The 19,821-nt window shown below is 47.5% G+C and overlaps 1 protein-coding gene across 5 annotated transcripts in view; it reads left to right on the top strand.

Annotated features, from left to right (window-relative positions):
* Positions 1-19,821, top strand: part of DGLUCY (D-glutamate cyclase) — an 847,613-nt gene that overhangs the window by 501,965 nt on the left and 325,827 nt on the right. For all 5 annotated transcript variants that reach the window (XM_069637445.1, XM_069637447.1, XM_069637446.1 and 2 more), the window contains exon 7: positions 6,541-6,738. In XM_069637445.1, coding sequence (XP_069493546.1) covers positions 6,541-6,738 — 198 coding nt within the window. The remainder of the gene's footprint in view (positions 1-6,540; positions 6,739-19,821) is intronic.

The following is a 19,821-nucleotide window of genomic DNA, read 5'->3' as shown; positions in this document are numbered from 1 at the left end:
ACAAGGAAACCTGGAATACAGGCTGTGTCTGGTGCCAAGAAGCTGGAAGTATGAGTTTGTAAACCATAATATTGATACATTGTTCTTTTTTTTGAAGGGTCCAAAAAAGTGAGATGCACATTTTCCAGGCACAAAAAGGTTGGGCAAATGTCGAGAGGAAAACCAAACCAAATCTCCAGGGACTTATACAGGAGCTTCTGATCTTTTTTTTGTCAGCATGCACACACATTCACTTCTGGAACAAAACACTAAATTAAAAAAGGGTTTGCATGGTCTCTTCTCAACAGTTCATATAGTGGCCATTTGCCTTAAAATGTTTACAACCTTCGGGTGCTTTGCTGTCCCTGAGTCGTGCAGTTACTCTTGGGCGTCTTTCTGGTTTACTTTGGTTGCCAATGGGGTACGACCACCTCCCCTGGAGCTTATAGTTTCTTTAGCCATTGCTGCATCTGCACCACGAGTTATAGGCATTAGTCAACCTTCTTCATGCTGAGACAGAGCCAACTGTACCTTTCCTTCCCCTATTTCCACAAGTAGAAATGAGAGGGTTCCATCACCCCCCCCCCCCCTCCCAAGAGTCCTGGCCTCCTTGATGCCACGTCAAGTGCTCGTTCTTCTTCTTCCCATCATGGGTTTCATCCCTCAACGCCTGGATCTCAACCTTAACCTGTGCCTTGGGCCATATGTGCAGGCACCTGTTATGGGGTCCTCCAGACTTCTAGACTGAGAACTCGGCCACTGCATGGTGAAAAAGTGTCAGACTACCAAGGGAAGCCTCTGGATCAACCCTAGGTGTAATTACAAGTTAAGGTATGTCTGCCTGAGTAGATGGCTTTGAAGTGGTGCTTGGTCGTTACTGTGGTTTGTGACTTTGTAAGTGTTGGTTAGAAGGAGGTTCAGATAGGTGGCACCAAGGGATGTACGTTATAAAAACGGAAACGAAAAGATTGAATTACAAAATCACGGACACCACTGGTCCGCATTTTGTAATTCGAAATGTTGGGGGGGGGGGGTTGTTGTGGTCCCATGCAACACATGTATGTGGGGGACACCCCTGCAACTCCCGCAGACAGTAATACCGAACTAGGGGAGCAGGGGACATCCTCGCAACCCGCGCTTCCCTAGTTCAGTATTTTGGTTTTACGTATTTTATACTGGACCAAATGCAAACTATTTGTGCATTCAGTCTTTTATATCCGATATTTTCGTCCAATCACAGCACCAAGCTGTAGACAGGAGTATAAAACACAAGGGAATGCTAACACTTTATTGAGTGGTTCTATTGAATACGGAAAACAATGGTGATGGAGGGTTCACCCGATATATAGCTGAGGGATTGTTTGAAATGTGTTTCAACAGCAGAGGCAAGACTGGGGCCAATCACCTTTCTATGCATGAACCCCACCATCCCTTTCTCTTGGCGGTATGTGATGTGACTTTTGTAATCCCAAATCGTAAATCTTCCTGACTGTCCACGTTGCTAGGAAATACTTGATTTCTGGCACTGTGGATTTCAGTTGTTTTCTGCGTTGCAAAGATTCTTTGTTGAGCATCTGCACTGTTATGTCAGCCGGCCCAAAAGTAGTAATCCTCTACTTCCACGTCACACCTGTGTCCCGTGCTTAGCTCCAGCCAGAGAGATGCCATCTTTGAAAGAGGTGCCATGTGAGACCCCAACAGCGAAGTCGGCAGCCCTTTCCTGTACTCTTTGCCCCTGTCTGGCAATTTGGGCATCCTTTATCAAGTATGTGTGGTGGGGCAGGCGAACCCTGATGGTGGAGTCCCTCATGGGATGGCTTCTTAGTGTAGTGGGAACAGGAGCACGACAATTCTTTGTGGAAACATTCCTAACAAAATGTGCTCTCTTGTTCCTTTCTGATTTCGCTGTCTCAAGGCGGACTAGCCTGCTGGTGTTCTTCTCCAACCTCCATCTCGTGATGTTTGCAACCCATACCCTCTCTTGAACCAAACACCTCCTGTTGCTTTCTACCACTTTCCATATCCTCCTTTTGATGTACCTTGTTCTCTCCTCTCCAATCCTCTCCACCCTCCACTGTCTCCAAACTCCTTCCTCGCTCTCCAATTCACTTCAAACACCTGCAGCTAGCTTCCATTCCAAACACCCACTCTGTCTGATCCTGGGCTTTCATAGCCCTGTCACCCACTCCCTGGGGTTAGACTTCTTGTGAGGGTCTACACATGTTGATATGAAGCGGTATGGGTCTCTGATTGGCTGAGCTTAATTGGCTCACCCGGGTGTGCTCTGGGACTTTGAGGCTTGTCCTTCAATAGGCTGATCTGCCATTTTAGATGTTCCCTTCTTCCTCCAGCAGTGTGTGTGATTTTTAGGGGTGTTTGCCAGGACTGGGCCCTGCCACTTATTTCTGAACACCGGTACTTATTGTCTGGGTTTCAGTTTGATTATAATGCAGTGTTTTGGTAACGATATTCATTTAACTGCGAGTCAATCCAAGTCAAATAATAAGCAACAACTCTAAGCATGTATTTGCATCCTAAACAGCTCATTTTTGTACCTGGACCTAACATGCCACGCTGCGCCTGCTGTGCTAGTTATCAATTTCCATGGAGAAGGATGCGCTGAAAGGTGAAAGGGCTGGAATCTTTTCATGCTTGCACACTGCTTCAGTCAGCCTGTATGACATTGGCATCGCTCAACTACTGTAATAACCTGCAGCAAGGTGGGGGTCTTCGGGATGTGGACTAAGTAGCAGCCAGGACACAATGCTACCAGGGCAAGTAACTAGTTCATCGGATAGGCGGCCACGCAGATGCATATGTGTGTCAGTGATATTGGTGGCCCGTGACATGCATTGCCTTGTCTCTCCTATGTTTCTGCTGGAGAGCGCTCTCAGCAAGAACATTGAATGTCTTGATAGCTGGGCAACGCTCCTTTCTCTTCTGTTATGCCCCAAGCCAGCACGGGGTGCGCTGATATGAAAGCAAGTGCCAGGCTGCCGATTGAGTCGTAAGCACATGTGAGAATGTGACCGGGATTGGTGCTGTACATTTTCTAGTGCCTTAAGCAGGGCAGAGGGGCATTCGACACAGAGAGGACAACTGAACAGTGATCAGCTAGCAGCAGAACCACCACAGGGGCAAAGCTAGAGAAAAGTCCACACCCAAGAGGAGTGTCTGTGCTGAGTGGCAACCTATATGAGAAAAGCTTGGCAGCTGTGTTCTTCAGTTGAGTAAATATTTTCTATGCAGTTTTACTTGACTTTACAATTCTCAGTCATTTCACTTTCTGTGGCTAGATCGGTAGGACGGTTTAGCACGGGACGAATAGTGTTAAGATGGACCTGGGATTTAACCCGTGAAATTATTTGAAAGACATAAAGAATACTAGTAGCGAACAGCACAATTAGCCCTGATTTGAAAAAGATGAGCAAGTCATCGAAACACGTGTAATCGCATAGGGCACAAGAAAACCTTGAAATAAACCACAATAAGTGGAGTTTTTTCTGGACACTAAAAAGGGGGTTATTTGTCATCCTTTTCGGTAATATGTGAGCGCATGGGACTAAGTCTATGTAGCAACCCAATAAGTTTCATTTTCATAAACGAAGTTGAGGAACCAAGTACTCCGTTGCTACTTTCCCATGCGACCCTGAAAAACTAAATCCGAAATATAGCTAAGGGCGCTGAGGTCCAGCATAGGATAACCCCAACCCAATTAGTTCCTCAAAAGATATACTGATAGATCGTCCGCATGTTCCACTAGTCAACTATGGAGTCAGAGGAAAATGAGAACAGAGTGATGTGTTTAAAGAAGCAGAATGTCGACTAATTTCAAGGCACGATTAGTATGCCTGGTTATTATAGGTTATGTTGATTGGTATTTGCAAATCAGACATCTGACACAGGTAGTTCATCCATACAGGGCAGTTTCTAGCCAACTTGGTGACCAGGTCGAAACACTAGAATGCGACCTGCCCCACTGACTGGCACACAGGCACTCCCAAACTACACTTCTGTGTCGCTGGACACAACCCCTTCTCAATATCAATACATCATTGCTATACAATTGAAGATGGTTTCCTTACATAGTAATTCAAGTACTTTACAGAAGAAATCTAATGTGAAAATACAGCTGTTGCTGCCCAAGTAAATTGTTCTTCTGTCACCTGCTCTTAGGGAACAACTTGCCTGAATGCAGTTTCAAGCTGTCCGTACTGGCAACTGTGGTGTAACTAGCCTGCCGGGGTCTGTGGGCCCACTGACCACTTGCTCTTTGTTGCAGGTGCTCTGTTCGTACCACCTCACTTGTATTTCTCAAGGAGCAATACTAGACTAGCCATATGAATTATGTTCTGATAGAAAGTTATTATTCCTAGATGGGCAGTCTGGTACACAACTCTTGTACTTTTTGAAAATACCTCTGTGAGAGTGGGGACGGTGACAAATAGCACCAATGAGTGTTCCTGTCTGCTTTGCATTAAATCACAAGGGCATTTCGGGAATATAACAGTGATCATAGATCTCTATATTTGATAAACAAATCTTAAAAGGGTTGTATCTATGAATCTCTAAATACATAACAGACGCATGGCGTGGTGCACACATCACTGTTCACAACAGACACTTTAACATTAAAATGTTTGTAACCATGAACCGTACATACTCATTCGTATCGCTTAAGTTTTTTGAATGCAAGTATAAAATGGCTGCAACATCTGCCACTGAAATGGGGTACAAGTGCTCTTTGCTTCTTGATTCTGAAGAAGTTTAGATGAGGAGGGGCTAGGTCTCAGTGTGAGCATGCTCAGCTCTCAATACAGAAGCATATTTAAGGAATCATATCTATAGGCAGGAAAGGATACCCTACAAGAGACACGTAAACAATGCACAGAAAGGATAGATGCATGGTAAAGCGTGCACAGTTCCTCAGCCATTACCTCTTCACCATTATGCAGGCCTCATGGGTTATATGTGCAAAAAGAACAGGTCCACGCTTTATCTAACAGAGCTGGGATTAGCATCTCTTATTAGTGCTGACCTGGAGCTAGTGGAAATCATGGTGTAGCAGTGTAGAAAGAGTGTTTTTGTCTAGTGGATGAACAACTTGAGGCAACTTCATTGATTACTTTATGTGTTTAAGTGTGGACCCAGTTTGCATACTCGTCAGAGCAACATGCACACAACTTTCCAGTGTGCTATTGCAATGCCAGAGGTTATGATTCATTCCAAACCTTCCAGCCATCACCTCTTTTGTTTTGCATAAGTCACTCCAAGTGTGACTGGTATGCCCAGACGTGCGTACCGTGCCTGCTGGACTTAGAGACCCAAGTTACTACTCACTTAGGCCCAACAAGGCTGAAACATGTTTGGGGATGCTTGTGGCCTTGTGCAGAAGGGCTATGGCCAAGCAGTTCGGGCTGGACTGCCCCTTTTGTGGTGGGACCAAGCCTGATTTGCTTATGGTCTTTCCCCTTTTGTAATGGCTTGGCAGACGAAGAACAATGGTCTGGAGGGTTGCCTAAAACAATGCCAGAGGTTAGGATTAATTACAAACCTTCCAGCCATCACCTCTTTTGTTTTGCAAGGAACACATCATCCAAAAAAAGGCATATGTGCTGTTATATAGAGTAGCACCACATAGACGCCATCAACCAGCAGAGTGGTGACTTGTGCAGTGCACAAATCTTTGCTGCACAAATATCACAACATTGATTTGCCATGGACTACTGTCTGCATGGTGACACACAATGAACCCTGCTTTCCTAATCAAGCTGCCAAGACACATTGAGGTACCATCTGGTGTGCAATAGGCAGTGGTTGGCTTGTTAAGAAAATGAAAAGTGCTTTGATGCTGAGCGAATGTATTTAGTCCATGTCCCAAAGCAGCCACTAGAATAACTAAAAAGTAATATACAGAAAAGAACGTTTGGTTCGTCAAATAAAAAGACCTGAAAATAACATAGTTTAAAACTTTTTCTGTGTGGCAAGTTAATTGTCTTGGAAGAATATGTAGGTTTGGTGCTAACTGATGCTTTGTGCTGGCCTTCAGAATAAAAATGCCACTTCCTGCCCCCCCGAACCACCCGGCCCCCAAGGACTCCTCTGTTTATTTAAGTGTGCTCCCTGGACAGTCGCCTGCCTCGCCTGCCCCTGTAAACGCGTCTGCATCCATCACCCCCAGTGTGAGGTCAGCTGCAACCAGTAATACGTTGATACTGTGGGGAGCAGCCACGGTTGGTGATCTACCACCTTGGCCTGGCAAAGGTGTGGTACAAAGTTTCGAGGCTGTGGCACTTATGTTTTTCCACAAATAAGCTTTTCCCTTCAGCACTGCGCCAGGCTCCTCGTGCCTTGCCCCTGGGATATGTACTGTGTGCCTCTGTTCTGCATTGCTTTTCCCTTGTGGGTAAGCAAGGTGAAAGTCATTTTACAGGAGTTGTTTTTTCTCTGTGCATCCTGCCCATTTGGTTACCCTACAACATGCCCACAAAGCTAGGCAGGGGCTTTGTCACACTAGTCTTTCCAGAAGCATTTTCCATATGTGTGTCCTCTATTTCCTAGGTTCTCAGCTGGCTTTTACACATTCCCCTGGATGCATGTTCATCACGGACAACAAAAATAAAGATGCGCCAGCTCAGGACGTCGAAACAACTCAACTGGTTCACTGCATCTCCACGAATCCTCTCCATTACAGCATTGCATCTTCACAAGCTGTGGAAAAGATCCGTTATCTGGAGGCCGTTGTTGGGGAAGACCCAGGTACAGTTGCAGCGTCCTTTTTGTTGGAATGGGGGAATTTATTTTGGGTATCCATTTGTTTTCTTCTCATTCATATAGAGATGAGTTTCCGGTAAATTGATTGACTGATGACACAAAGCTTCAAAGAAGCAAGAGCACAAATGAGAGCAGTAGTAAAAGTGATCATTTCTACAGCATGACTGCACAATATAATTTCTTCCGGCTTTGATAACATGCTATACAATACAATACTCCTGTTAACGTCTTTAGATGGCTGGAAGATATCCGTCTGTTCAGGTCTATGCATAGGGTTTAAGATCCCAGGTTTGAAGTATGTTTACGGCCACAGCCTTAAAGTTACTGATATTGAAAAACCAAGTGCATTTGAGTTTTGTGTAATATTAAAACCAATTATTTAAAATTCCGTGTCTAGTGCTTACTCAATATTGCACCATCATCATTTGAAGGGCAAAAGATTGAGAAGGTTCTGCTGGGATTCGAACCTTTGACCTGTAGTTCATATTTAGATCCTTGCATTAAATGAGGAATCGACTGTGGTTGAGAGTTTCAAATCTACTGTGGCCTTAGAGTGACTGAGTCTGAGAACAGAGAAACGTGTAATTAAGAAGGATGGAAACAACTAGACGTGAAGCAATTCTTAACAAATTAACCATTGAGCTGTCTTAAGGAAACAAGCGGGTTGCTTTAAAGTGTTGCACCAATGTCAGTGTGTGGTGCATAGTACACATAAGATGACAATCTGAAAAGTGTGTTTGCCAAGGTTTTGGATGTTAGAAATATATATTCTGAATTAACAATGTCCCTGTGTATTGAAGTATGCAACTGAATATGATATAAGTCATTTATAACGCGCATGTACACAAGTGTTTCTAGGCCAAGTTATGATGCCAAGTACTTTCTCCTACACTGCAGCTATTTCTAAGTCCAACAATGATGAAGAATGATCAGAACAGACACAAGTAGATTCATCATTTAATGTGGCAGGAAGGAAAGAGCAAATTCTGCAAACACAAACAAACTGGGAAAATGCGTTGTGCCATGTCAGCACCTGCCCTCTCAATAATTCCTCAGACATTGTTTGCAAAGGTTCACAATCCTCTCTCCACAACAACATGATGTATTTTTCAGCAGCCGATAAAACGTCCATACATAAGGTTTAATGAGAAATGAATCCTCAAATCCCACAGCTAGAGGTCTTTGTGAGGTCTGAAATTTAGATCACGCTCCAGACTTGTCCATCTAGTAAGCAGTGTAGTGGTTGGCAGCATTTAAGCTCTGCAACATGCTGCTTGCGTCTCATACCATCTATATCAATAATGCAGTCGAATGCAAAGCGGACCACCGCAAGCAAGCAAAGTTCCCTTTGAACCATGAGACCGCCACAGGTGACACAGAATTGTATCACTGTTTGGGAAAAGCTTAAATTGTCAAGCCTTGAAGTTCAACAAATCCATTCCCTTCGTGTCTGAGCTATACAGTCCAAAACACTGTAAACAATAATTGTATCTACGGTTTGCATTCTGTAATTCACAAACTTAATAATCTCTTGTTGCATAATTTAATTAAATCTGAGAGCATTGTTTTGTCTACATACTGATTGGCTGATTGGAGAGTCATAGAAAGTCTGAAAGAAGCCCTAGTGCCACTCTGTAAGTGAGGTAAATTGAGGACAGTGGATAAAAAACACTGCTCTGACAAAAATAAGTAACCCTCAAGGTAGTCACAAATTCTCAGACATAATCCAAGAAGAATTAATACAAATGGTAAACTGTACGGCACCTGTCAACCTGTTCAGGGATACGTGAATACATGATTGTATAGACAACCTCTCTTCAATGCACTGCTGGACCAGTAAGCTGGTTGGCCTGCTTACTGGTCCAGCACTGCTGGACCAGTAAGCCTGCTTACAGGTCTGCACTGCTGGACCAGTAAGCAATGTTCCAGCATTCAAATGAACACTTTCTAGGCATGAGAAAATACATTTGATTTCAGTTTTTAAATAGACAAAATACCGTGCCTAGTCAACTGAATGAGAAGCTGAAAATAGTATGTTTTTTTTACATTGTTATTCCAATTCTTTCCTGAATTCAGGTGATCTAATTCACAATCTCCCCTATTTAACGTGGAGGGCATCGTCTTGTGGTTACCAACGGATTTCAGCCTAGGACCCTCTAACCCAACCACCTTCCCCTGAAAAACACTGAGTAATTATTACAGGCAGGTCTCTAAGTCCAGATTCATTTTCAGTAACGACTGGCACCAGTAATTCTGCATAGTCCATGTACTTGTGGGGGCCAAAGATCTGCACAAACCATTTTCTTTTTCTTTTTGCCTGATCTCAAAATGGCACACCTCTGCCAAGACCAAATGTTTTCCTCTATTGGTGATCGCTATAAGAATCAACTTGTTACTGATACTCCTCTCTATTTCACATGCACAGATAATGGTTTAAGGGGAATTGAAGTAGCTATCCAGCTGCTTTTCTCTGACTGCCTTAAGATGCTGTTGAAGGGGGTGATGAATCTGACATCATCACTCCTTTCCTGGGGTAGCCTCTCTTCATGTGGCCTGGGGATGGCAGCTGCTAACTGATCCTGACTGTAGCGCTGAAGGGAGGATCACATGAGGGGAGGTGACCCTCAAGGGTGAGGACAGGCATCATCAGATTAGACATGGTATCCCCTTTCCCTTTTAGGGATACTCCCTCCATTCCTCATGCTATGATGGCATATTGTAGTAATTCCCTTCAACAGTTTACCAAGTGTGCTGACAGAATCTTTCAATACCCATTCTTTGTAAGTACCGAGATGAGAAAGAGGGATGGAGTAATGAAGAAAGCCAGAGACGGCAATCTGATGCAGCGCTCTAGTATTTGGAAGCTATTGAGCGGTGTCGGGAAGTTTAAAATGGACACAGCTGGGGCCACCAGGGGTCACGCGGATGTACAGTCCACATTAGTGCGCTCTCCTGACTCGGGCCCGAGGTCATGTCGGCCCCCGCTTTTTTTTCCGCCCACCTCTGTGCCCTGTATTGGGACTCTATGAGAGGTGAAGACCCCCTCCTCACGCTGTTCGAAGAGCGAAAGAAGCCGGTCAGGGGAACCAACAGAATGGCACCGCAGAGTTAGAGGAGCCCTGAATGTTGCACCGCTCTCACCCACATGTGGATTTTGAAGCCTGGTGAGGGACTGCACATGTAGGGACACCGGCCGGCCGCGGCCCGTCCTGCCCACCCCCACATCGACGACTTCGGCTGTGAGGAGTCGAGGAGCTGCTGAGGGAAGCGTGCCCACAGACCCGGCAGTGAGCAGGAGTCCCTGGATTGCTGCCTGTGGTGATGGAGGGGAGGGGGAGTAGAAGCAGGCGGGACGCCATACACACGTCCGCGTAGCAGGGTGAGATGTGGTATTCCTTACGAGCCTGACAGGAAAGACTCCCGCGAAGACTCTCCCGGTCATGGCTGTTAAAGGGACAAGGGACCGAATGATGAAAGGCTCCCATAGGAGGTGTTCCGAAGCAACAGCACTCTGGAACGCACAAGATAATTAAGGAAACGGGACGCATTTCCCCCATCTTTGTTCCTCAGTAAGGCAGTGGAATTTGGAACGTGTAAGCGCGGAAAGGGACATATCAGCTGGCTTATCTTGTGGAGGCTTTCCAAGGCCCTTTAGACTCAGGCAACATCACAGAGAGCTAGTGGGGCCTTATGCCACTCCATCAGGCCGGGTTCCCAAGAACTCTCGCAGGGGCGCGGAGGGAGGCGATGTGGTCCCCCTACTTCCCAGCTGGGCAACCAGGCACAGGGAAGGCAGGGGCCGCTCCCCACTCACGGCCAGCTCTACTCTGACGGTCTGCTGGTGCCTGAGATTGCCAGGCACACCCACGGACTGACTGTGACTCGAGAGGAAATTGCTCCTAGAACGGTGAGGCGATGCTGGGCCCGAGAACTCCTGCCACGGCTACGGGGCGGGGAGGGGTGGCGTACCATGGACTCCTCCTGATGATCCGGTGTTAAACACTGGGTTAGACACACGAAGACCCACGCGACTCATTGTAGAGGAGGTCAGCACCAACAGCACAGTTGGGCTTCAGCCATATGGCCCTGAGGGGGGCCGCCCTCCCCCGAATCTCTTCATAAAAACATTGTGAATCCACATGAGCGGGGAAAGCTGACCAGGAGGTCGCCCCCCAATACAAAGTCTGTCCTTGGAAGCCTTGGAAGCCCCGTCAGGGCCCCGCTGCCTCAGGAGCAGTACTGGTGGGGCTAACGGAGAGCCTGCAGAGATAACCTGGACACCTATGTGACACCTGGAAGGGCAGGACAACGGCCGAAGTAGAGGGAGGTGTGGGCCCCCTTGACTGGGGCATGTGCCCGCCTCCTGCACTTGAGATCCAGACAGGGGTGCCCGTAGAGAGGTGGACGGCGAATGGGATATTAGTCGGCGGGGGCTGTCCCGCAGGGATGAGTGGCCTAACGACAACGACAAGGGCTGGGCTGGACTGAGGGCACTGCTCCACTGAAAGGCCAACGCTGGACGACAAACAGAATATTAGATGGCAGGGTGTTCCTGCAGGGATGAGTGGCCTAACAACAAGGGCTGGGCTGAACTGAGGGCACTGCTCCACTGAAAGGCCAAAGCTGGACTTCCAAGTTGGTGCACCCTCAGGGCATCCCCGAGTTGCTCTCTGGGCAGGCCTCCCGTGAACAGATGACGTCCGGAGTGCCTTACTTCACAAGTGCACAGGAGAGGATAGTGGTTCGGCCAGGAGACTCCGGCGATCCTTGGAGGGTTGGGCGGGGTGGGGAGGCAGTCTATGGACCCAAGGGCCAAACTAGAGACTTTCAAATATATATCAAGGACGGAATCGGAAGGTCCGGGAAAAACTGGGACCATGCCGCAGGGCAATGAGGAATCAGCAGTGACAACAAAGGATGTGGCAGCTCTTCTGGAGGAGATAAGGAATATGAAAGCGGACGTTGGTGGCAGAGTAGACAAGATTACTCCAAAGGATGGATGGAACAACGGCTCGAGGAGGTGGAACATAACCAGTCCTCCATCGACACTCTGGAGACCCAGATGGACGTTCGCCTTTTGGAGGTTGAGAGGAGGGAGGAGATACTGCTAAAAATGGATGACCTGGAAAATCGAGAGAGGTGAACCAACCCCTACATTTTTGGGATTCCTGAGAGGGGGAGTCCAATGCAGACCTGAGGAGAACCCTGTATGAGATCATGAAACTCTTTTTTGACAATGACTCGGTGGATGAAGCTAAGATCGAAAGGATTCATACGGCAGGAGGAACAACTGGGGGTCCCAGATCGGTCCTGGCCCGATTCCACAATTATGGCGACAGGCTGAAGATCCTTGAAAGGGCGAGATCAAAGGGATCAGTTCTATATGGTTCTGCGAGGATTAGTTTTTCAAGATCTCTCCTCGCTCTCCCTCACGAGGAGACATCTCTGTTCGCCCCTCACCAAGTGGCTCAACGAGAAGGGTGTGTGCGATACAGGTGGGTGTTCCCATTCGCCCTTTTCTTTTAAATTGAGTGCCACAAGTATCGGCTCTCCACGGCGGAAGATCTACACAAGACCACTAGAGAGCTCACAGGCTCGGAGTAGAAACTGCACACTTCAAGAGAACACAATGATGGGGACCGCTGGCAGGTGAAAGGTCTTTGAAGGAGACGTATTCTGGGCTCCCGGAAATGCAGGAAGCTGGGCACCCCGCCAGGGGCTGAGCCCAAACCCTATGTTGACCTACACCTAGTGAGCAATTTGAGGTGCGGCTGTTAACATTCGGAGGAGGTCTTGGGGGGGGGGGGGACCCTGGAATTGAGATTTTGTTCATTATATTGAGAGCTGTTTTCTTATAACTGTTAAGTCAAGGGGGTCTTCTAAATGGGGGAGAATAAGGTTGGTTTTGATGGATGATCGGGGGGAGACTGGGTAAGTGGTTTGGCAAGACTGGGCCTGGGGAACTGGGAGTCTTTGTGGTTTGGTTGTAACCTGGCACCTATTTCCGGGAGGGACCGGATGCCTGGGGGGGTATGGGGGAGGGGGAAGGAAAGGTGGGAAGGGGGGATCATTGGTACAGGTCCTACTCCATGATCCGAACTTCACAACATGGTTTATTCTGTCGTCCGCTCCTCTTGTGAGTGATGACAATTGAGACTCCTAATAGAGATATCTTGATGGCTATAGCTCAAGTGGTCCCCTCTGGGGACATGTTGAAAGTGGGCACCCTCAATGTCAAAGGGCTTAACTCGCCCACGAAAAGGTCGCGTGTAGCAAGGGAGTTCCGGTGATCGGGACTGGACATCTTGTTCCTGCAGGAGTCTAGGTTCTCCAAGGGGGAGGAGAGGAGGATCCCGAGTGTGTAGATAGGCAGCCAATATTGGGGATTGGGCCCGCTGAGGAAGGTGGGAGTGGGGATCTTGGTGAGAAAAGCGCTAAGAATGGAAATCAGTAAGGTCTGGTCGGATGTTGAGGGCCGGACCTTGGTGGTCTTGGGAAGCATAAGGGGAGTGCGGTTCTCGTTTGCAATGGTCTATGCCCCAAACCAGGACCAGTTCAGATTTTTAAGAATTTGCTAGCAAAGATACTGGTTGAGAGCGCAGGCCACCTCATCACTGTGGGAGGAGGACTTTAATATATGGGCTGATAAGGAACTAGATAGGCAGACATTACAGGACATGCCCGGGCCGGGACATTGCGAACTGCAGGAAGCACTAGTGGGATACGGGTTGAGAGACATATGGAGACACTTCCACCCCCGTGAGATGGGATACACTTTTTTTTCACCCCCGCACAGCACATATACCCAAATAGACTACATGTACATATCAAAGGAATGGTAGGGATAGGCGAAAGACTCAGAGATTACCCCGATCACGTGATCAGACCACGATATGGTCACGGTTGAACACCAGTGGTAGGGACTGACACCCAAGAGGACGAAGTGGAGGTGTAACAAATCACTCTGGAAGGACCCCATATTTCACACCGAGTTGATGGAGGGGATAAGGGAATACTTCAAAATGAACCATACTGGGGAGATTGCAAGGGACATTGTATGGGAGGAGGGGAAGGCCACGTGGAGAGGGATTCTAATTAGAGAAGGGACAAGGAAGAAGAGAGAGCGGGTGATAATTGAAGGTAGGCTACGGGGAAAAATTCATAGGCTGGACAAAGTGGCATATTAGGAGTCAGGTAGACGAGAGGAAAAATAGCAGCTGCAAGGGGTAAACGTGAAGAGCTGCGCTTACTGGCGGAGAGGAAGATAGTCTGAAACCTCCAATATTTGAAGCAAAAGTTCTCCGAGAAGTGGGATAAAGCGGATGCCCTTCTGGCTGCTAGGCTTAGGCGGCAACAGGCTTAAAGGTGGATTATGGGACTGGATGTGGTGGACAGAGACACTGTCTCACCGGATGACAGGATTGCAGATGTCTTTACGACTTTTATGAGTCTTTGTACGCCTCAGTGGTGGGCAAGGATGCGTTGGGCCCAGACCGGTACCTCGCGGAGACTCACCTACCTAAACTCTCCCGCAAAGAGTCAGAGGCATTGAATGCGCCCATAACTGAAGATGAAGTTAGGCGAGCAGTGGGTAGATTACCACTGGGTAAAGCTCCAGGGCAGGATGGATACATGGCAGGGTTCTGTAAGTCCTTCCTCCCAGCCCTGTTGCCATTTATGACGGAACTGTTTAATGTTATCCTAAATATGGGGAAGGCCCCTGAGTCGTTCGGGAGGGCACTCATTATAGTAATACATTAAGATGGGAGGGACCCCGGAGTTGCGCCTCCTTTCCACCGATTTCCCTATTGAACATGGACTCAAATCCTGGCATCTAGACTGGAGGGATATATGCCAGCACTAATCCACCCGGACCAGGTGGGGTTTATTAAGGGTAGATGGGGCGGATAGAATGCAGAAGACCCTTGACATGATTCATGCATCCCTTTACATGGCGGGGGATTTGACCCTCCTATCACTCAACGCTGAGAAGGCGTTTGACATGGTGGAGTGGAGCTTCCTCAGGGCTGTCCTCGTCAAATTCGGTATCGGGGGAACCTTCTTTGGGGTGTATTGGCCCTCTATTAATCCCCCAGCGCATGTGTTATGGTGAATGAAGGATACTCCCGCTGGTTTGAATTGGAAGAGGAACGAGGCAGGGCTGCCCTCTGTCCCCGATATTGTTTGCACTCTCGATAGAATCCTTAGCTGAAAGGATTAGGGACGACCTGGGGCTGCGGGATTCCAGGTCAGAGGATTGGAATATAAAACAGCACTATACGCTGACGATATGCTCCTGTATGTCAGGAATCCTCTGCAATCCATACCGGTGGCACTTTCAGTGATCGAGCAGTACGGCCGGGGGGCGGGATTAAAGATTAACAAGCCTAAAACGGTGCTTTTCCCACTAGATCGGAGAAGGGATGGGGAAATAGAAAGGTTCACTCCTTTGAGGATGCAGATAAGTCTGGACAAGATGAAATATCTGGCCGTAAATGTAACGAGAACCTGTGGGGAACTATTTGAGGTTTACTCTCCCTCCCTGATGAATAAAATTAAGGAAGATTTCTTGAAGTGGAGTAAGCTAACTATATCCTGGTTGGGCAGTCTCAATGCACTCAAAATGGTGGTTCTCCCCAGGGTTCTTTATGTGTTTCAGATGCTTCCCATTCGCATTCCAGAGGGGTTGTTTCGAGAGATCCAGTGTGCTATTTCGCGCTTTCTATGGCAGGGGAAGAAGGCACGCATCCCTAGAGCAATCCTGTTCTTACCCAAAGAATAAGGGGGGTGGGCCTCCCAGACATGAAGTTATATTACAATGCGGCACAGCTCAGAGTCCTCATACCTCATCTTCAAGCTCAGCGTGATCTGCAGTGGGTTGTGCTGGACAATTTATTGTTGCATCCTGCCATGGTCGTAGAGTGGTTATGGGTCCCTCAAAATAGAATCCCGATGAGGATTCATGCTCACCCAATTGTTGGTACCTCTTGGGATATTTGGCATCAAGGGGGGATACGAGGGTGGTCACCACATGGCCCTCCCTTCCGGGACATTTATGGGTCCCCGTTTTGCGGGACATGTTACCAAACCCGGAAAGGTTTCAGAAGTGGTACAAAGCTGGGCTTGAGAGGGTAGGTCAACTTTGGAAGGGGGAAATGTTATCACCATAACGGATTTGAAGGAGGCACTGGGAATAGGCAAGCTCACCATATTCACTTATCTACAGCTGAAAGGGGCCCTCAAAGGGGCGGATCTGAGGGAAAAGATACAGAGAGAACTCATGCCCTTCGAATTGTTGCTAGATAAGAGAACAGAAATGAGGGGGTTGATCTTAGCCATGTATGGGGCGTTGGTTGGGTGTAGTAAGAGATCCACTGATAAACTGAGGGATTGTTGGGGTTGTGACTTGGGGACCAGCATTGAAACTAACCTATGGGACAGATTGTGCAGGGGTGTAACCCAGCCATCATTTTCATGCCAATATAAACTCCACCCGATTAAGCTACTCTATAGATGGCTCTACAACCCAGTCAGATGCTCTAGAATGTTCCCAAACGCAAGCCCCAGGAGTTGGAGGGGGTGCAGGAGGAATGCCGACTACTGGCATATGTGGTGGGACTGCCCGAGGGTGCAGGTCTTTTGGGATGAGGTGGATAAAAGACATAGACGGAATAACTCAGTTAAAATCTCCCCTCATGGCTGTATTTGGGTTTGAAGAGGAGGAGGGGGATACACAAGGCTCCCCAGGATGGCTGCATCATTGTTGCTAGTGGTAAGGGCATGCATAGTGACCAAACGGAAGAATGGGACCCCCCTGGGAAAAGTGAATGGATCAATTTTGCGAGGAACTTGTATTTAATGGAGAGAACTGCAGCCCTTCATGGCCTGGCGGGCCCCTTCAAGATGGAGTGGGCCACGTTCATTGAGAAACACATAAATCAGGCTCTGCAGCCCCCAACTACATGATCTTGAGTCGCCCTGCGGGGGAAGGTGGGGAAGACTCACTTAAGGATCTACTTGCGCCAAGGACCTTACTATTGGGAAATTATGGGGGTGCTCAGCTAGGAGGGAATGTTAAATTGTGGAGCTCGAATATTGAGTTGCGAATGTGAAAGGAGGGATTAAAACATGGACTTAAAGACTCTAATATTCGAGGTGTCAAGGGATTGGAGGGACCAATATGTGCTATGTGTATAAGACTGAGATGTACTGCAGAACGGGGTTGGGGGTTGGAGGAAGGTGTGGGGAGTTACTTTATGCTTTTCAAGGTTTTGTGCCTCCGGACGCCAGTGAAACCCGTCTCCGCCAGATTTTGCATTATATGAATGTGATGTGGTTTAAATCTTTAATAAAAATTAAAATTTGAAGAAAAAAATGGACACAGCTGAGAGAGGCGAGAGACATTCTGAAGAGTACACTGATGCAGAAAGGAACAGAGAAGGCAGAGACACGGAGAAAGACGGCAACAAGGCTGTCGCGAGGATGAGAACCTCACAACTTTATTTTGATGCAGTCAGAATCCTGGAAGCAGGCACACTGGGTAACGTAGCATGGAGGCCATGTTGGATGCCCGCAGACAGACAAAGCACCTCAAAGTAGAGGAAGGCGATGCAAAGGACAACCGGCTAACTCCAAGCCTGCAGAGCCCGAAGGAGGAGGAAGGACAGACGCAAGGAGCACCGGAGCCAGACAGTGAGCCCAAAGAGAGCAAGTGGGGAATCGTTGCGCTTTGGGGGTGATTGCTGTGTCAAGATTGAACTAACAGTGATGAACTATGGTAAAAGACCCACTTGTTAGAAGGCAAAGGAGAGGCAAATACAAACTTTGTTACAAAAAGGGCACTAGCCCTAATGTGTTAAGACATAAAGAAATGGTTGAAAGAGTGAATAAGAAGAAAGTCTAACAGGCAAGTGAACCAGCCAGTGTAAGAATGGAAGTGAACCAGGAAAAGATAATTATTCCTCCTAAGGCCAAATCAAAGGGAGGAACGTGTATTTTCGAACTTTGACCAAGTCCTGGCAGGCGAGTATACCAGGCAAAGCCAAGTGAACTCAAGTGTGTGGAATGAACTTAAAAGAGAATACCAAGGAAGATTCATGCCCTTAGGATTTTGAGTTGCATTTAAATATGGAAAAGGCCTGGGGGAGGGAGTTATTTACCCAGGAGTGGATTGCTGGATCAAGAGGAGGAAGTAATTCTCTTGAATTATAAATAACTCGGTTATTCTTTTGAGCTTTTTGGTTTGGTGAAGAAGAACCTGGGGAAGGGAGTTATTCCCTATAACTGTAAACATTATTCTGTTGGAAGCTTTTTTTGGATAACACCTTTTTGTTGATCTTGAACATTTTGCACTTTTGGAGACAAAGACAATACCCTTGGCACCTTAGAGTTACTTTTGGAATGAGAAGGCCAGAATAGGATTTCAGATACAGGACGTTTTTGCTTTGGACATCCTGACACAGGACAGACTCTTAGTTTTGGTTGAGGTAGGGAAATACCTAGAGGGACAGTGAGACATTTTCTAACCTCTTATACTTTAAATAAAAGTGTATGCCAATCACCATGTGTCCTCTGTGTCCGTGCGTGCCATTACAACCCTGGAGATAGCCATGCCACTATTTGCGTCATTGCTACCCCCATTTCGGGTACCGAGTCTGGGTTCCTTGAATGGGGAAATACCGCCCATTCCGACCTTGGAGGGCCCGGTATTTCCCCATTCCAGGATCCCAGACCCTGTACATCCCCATTCCCATTCGAGCCCCCATAGAGCTCAATGGGAATGGGGAGGATACAAACAACGTGCCCGTTAATAACATCCTTGTCTGCTCGCGGGACCCGCTAAGGACGCCTGGTTTCCGCGAGCAAACCTCGTAATGCGGCGGTAGGGGGTTAACGGGCCGGCAGCTCTACCGGCCCCATTAACCCCCTACCGCCAGGGTCATAATGACCCCCTATGTGTTACACATATTGGCCGATGGTCTCTTTGGTCCCGTAGCCGCTTATGCGGTTTGCTTAGATATTGTACTTCCAAGATGGAGGACCATCGTATTACCTGGGCGGAGAGCAACGGTTCAGTGTTTACACGTCCGCAAGAGACGCTGAGGAACGCTCACGTGATCCCTTATACTGAACAGAGAACAAACGCCCTTTGCGTCGCTACTGTTGTTGCAGGCGCTCCGTGATTTCGCTTCTATGTCTTCCAGTACTTTGCTTTCTCTTCAGACTCATTCCTTACCTGCTATCTCTAACTCTGTGCCTCTGCTCTTTTCAGATCGCCTCAGTGGGAATTCCTCTTTGCCCAAATGCCTCTATTACTTGTTCCAGACTATCGAACTCTTGTTCTCCCTTCTAGTGCAACATCGCCCTTTTGGGTATTGGTTCTCTCTCTACACCGTCTCAGTAGTGAGTTCCTTCTATTTTTTGGTAGAGAATTATTTCTCCCATTTCGCCCGTACTTACCCTTCTGTCTGTTATAGATATCCTGCCTCTCTTTCACTCCGGATCCAGTCTTCAAGAACTCGCCTCTAATTCATTATTATTCTCACGTCTAGAGGTGAGAGAATCTTTCCCGGCTCACTGTACTATTTTGTCCTAAATTTCCTTCTTTCTCAAAGAACCTCCTCTCACCTCCTTTGTTTCTCTGTCATTAGAAGAAGCCTTCCCATGTGCTGTTCTACTCCAGCCGTGCCTGAACACCATCTGCATTACGACCCGATTCTCCGGATCTCAAACTCATCCAGGGTTTTCTTCCCCAGAGGGTTTCCCTGACGGTTGTGTCCTTTCCCCCGGGTTATCACTTTCCGGGCTGGGGGGGACAGGTCGGTCGGGGGAGCTTTCACCTTCCGCATTGGCTCTTCCACTTTGGTATTTTACTGTCTGACAAGGTGAGATCTTAATTATATCTGTCAGTACAAAAAAGAAGGTGGGTGAGGCGCGCACTCCCGGTCCTGGTCAATTGAACCTGTTGTAAAAAATAAGTAGCTGGGTCAAATCCCAAAATGGACAAAAATTCACAGGGTTAGATCCCTTCTGCTGCAAATCAGGTACTTAGTAATTACAGGGTTAGAT

The sequence above is a fragment of the Ambystoma mexicanum genome, chromosome 14 (genome assembly GCF_040938575.1).
Source record: "Ambystoma mexicanum isolate Mex_15411 chromosome 14, UKY_AmexF1_1, whole genome shotgun sequence".
NCBI classification, from domain to species: Eukaryota; Metazoa; Chordata; class Amphibia; order Caudata; family Ambystomatidae; genus Ambystoma; species Ambystoma mexicanum.
This window is presented reverse-complemented; position numbering and strand designations above follow the sequence as displayed.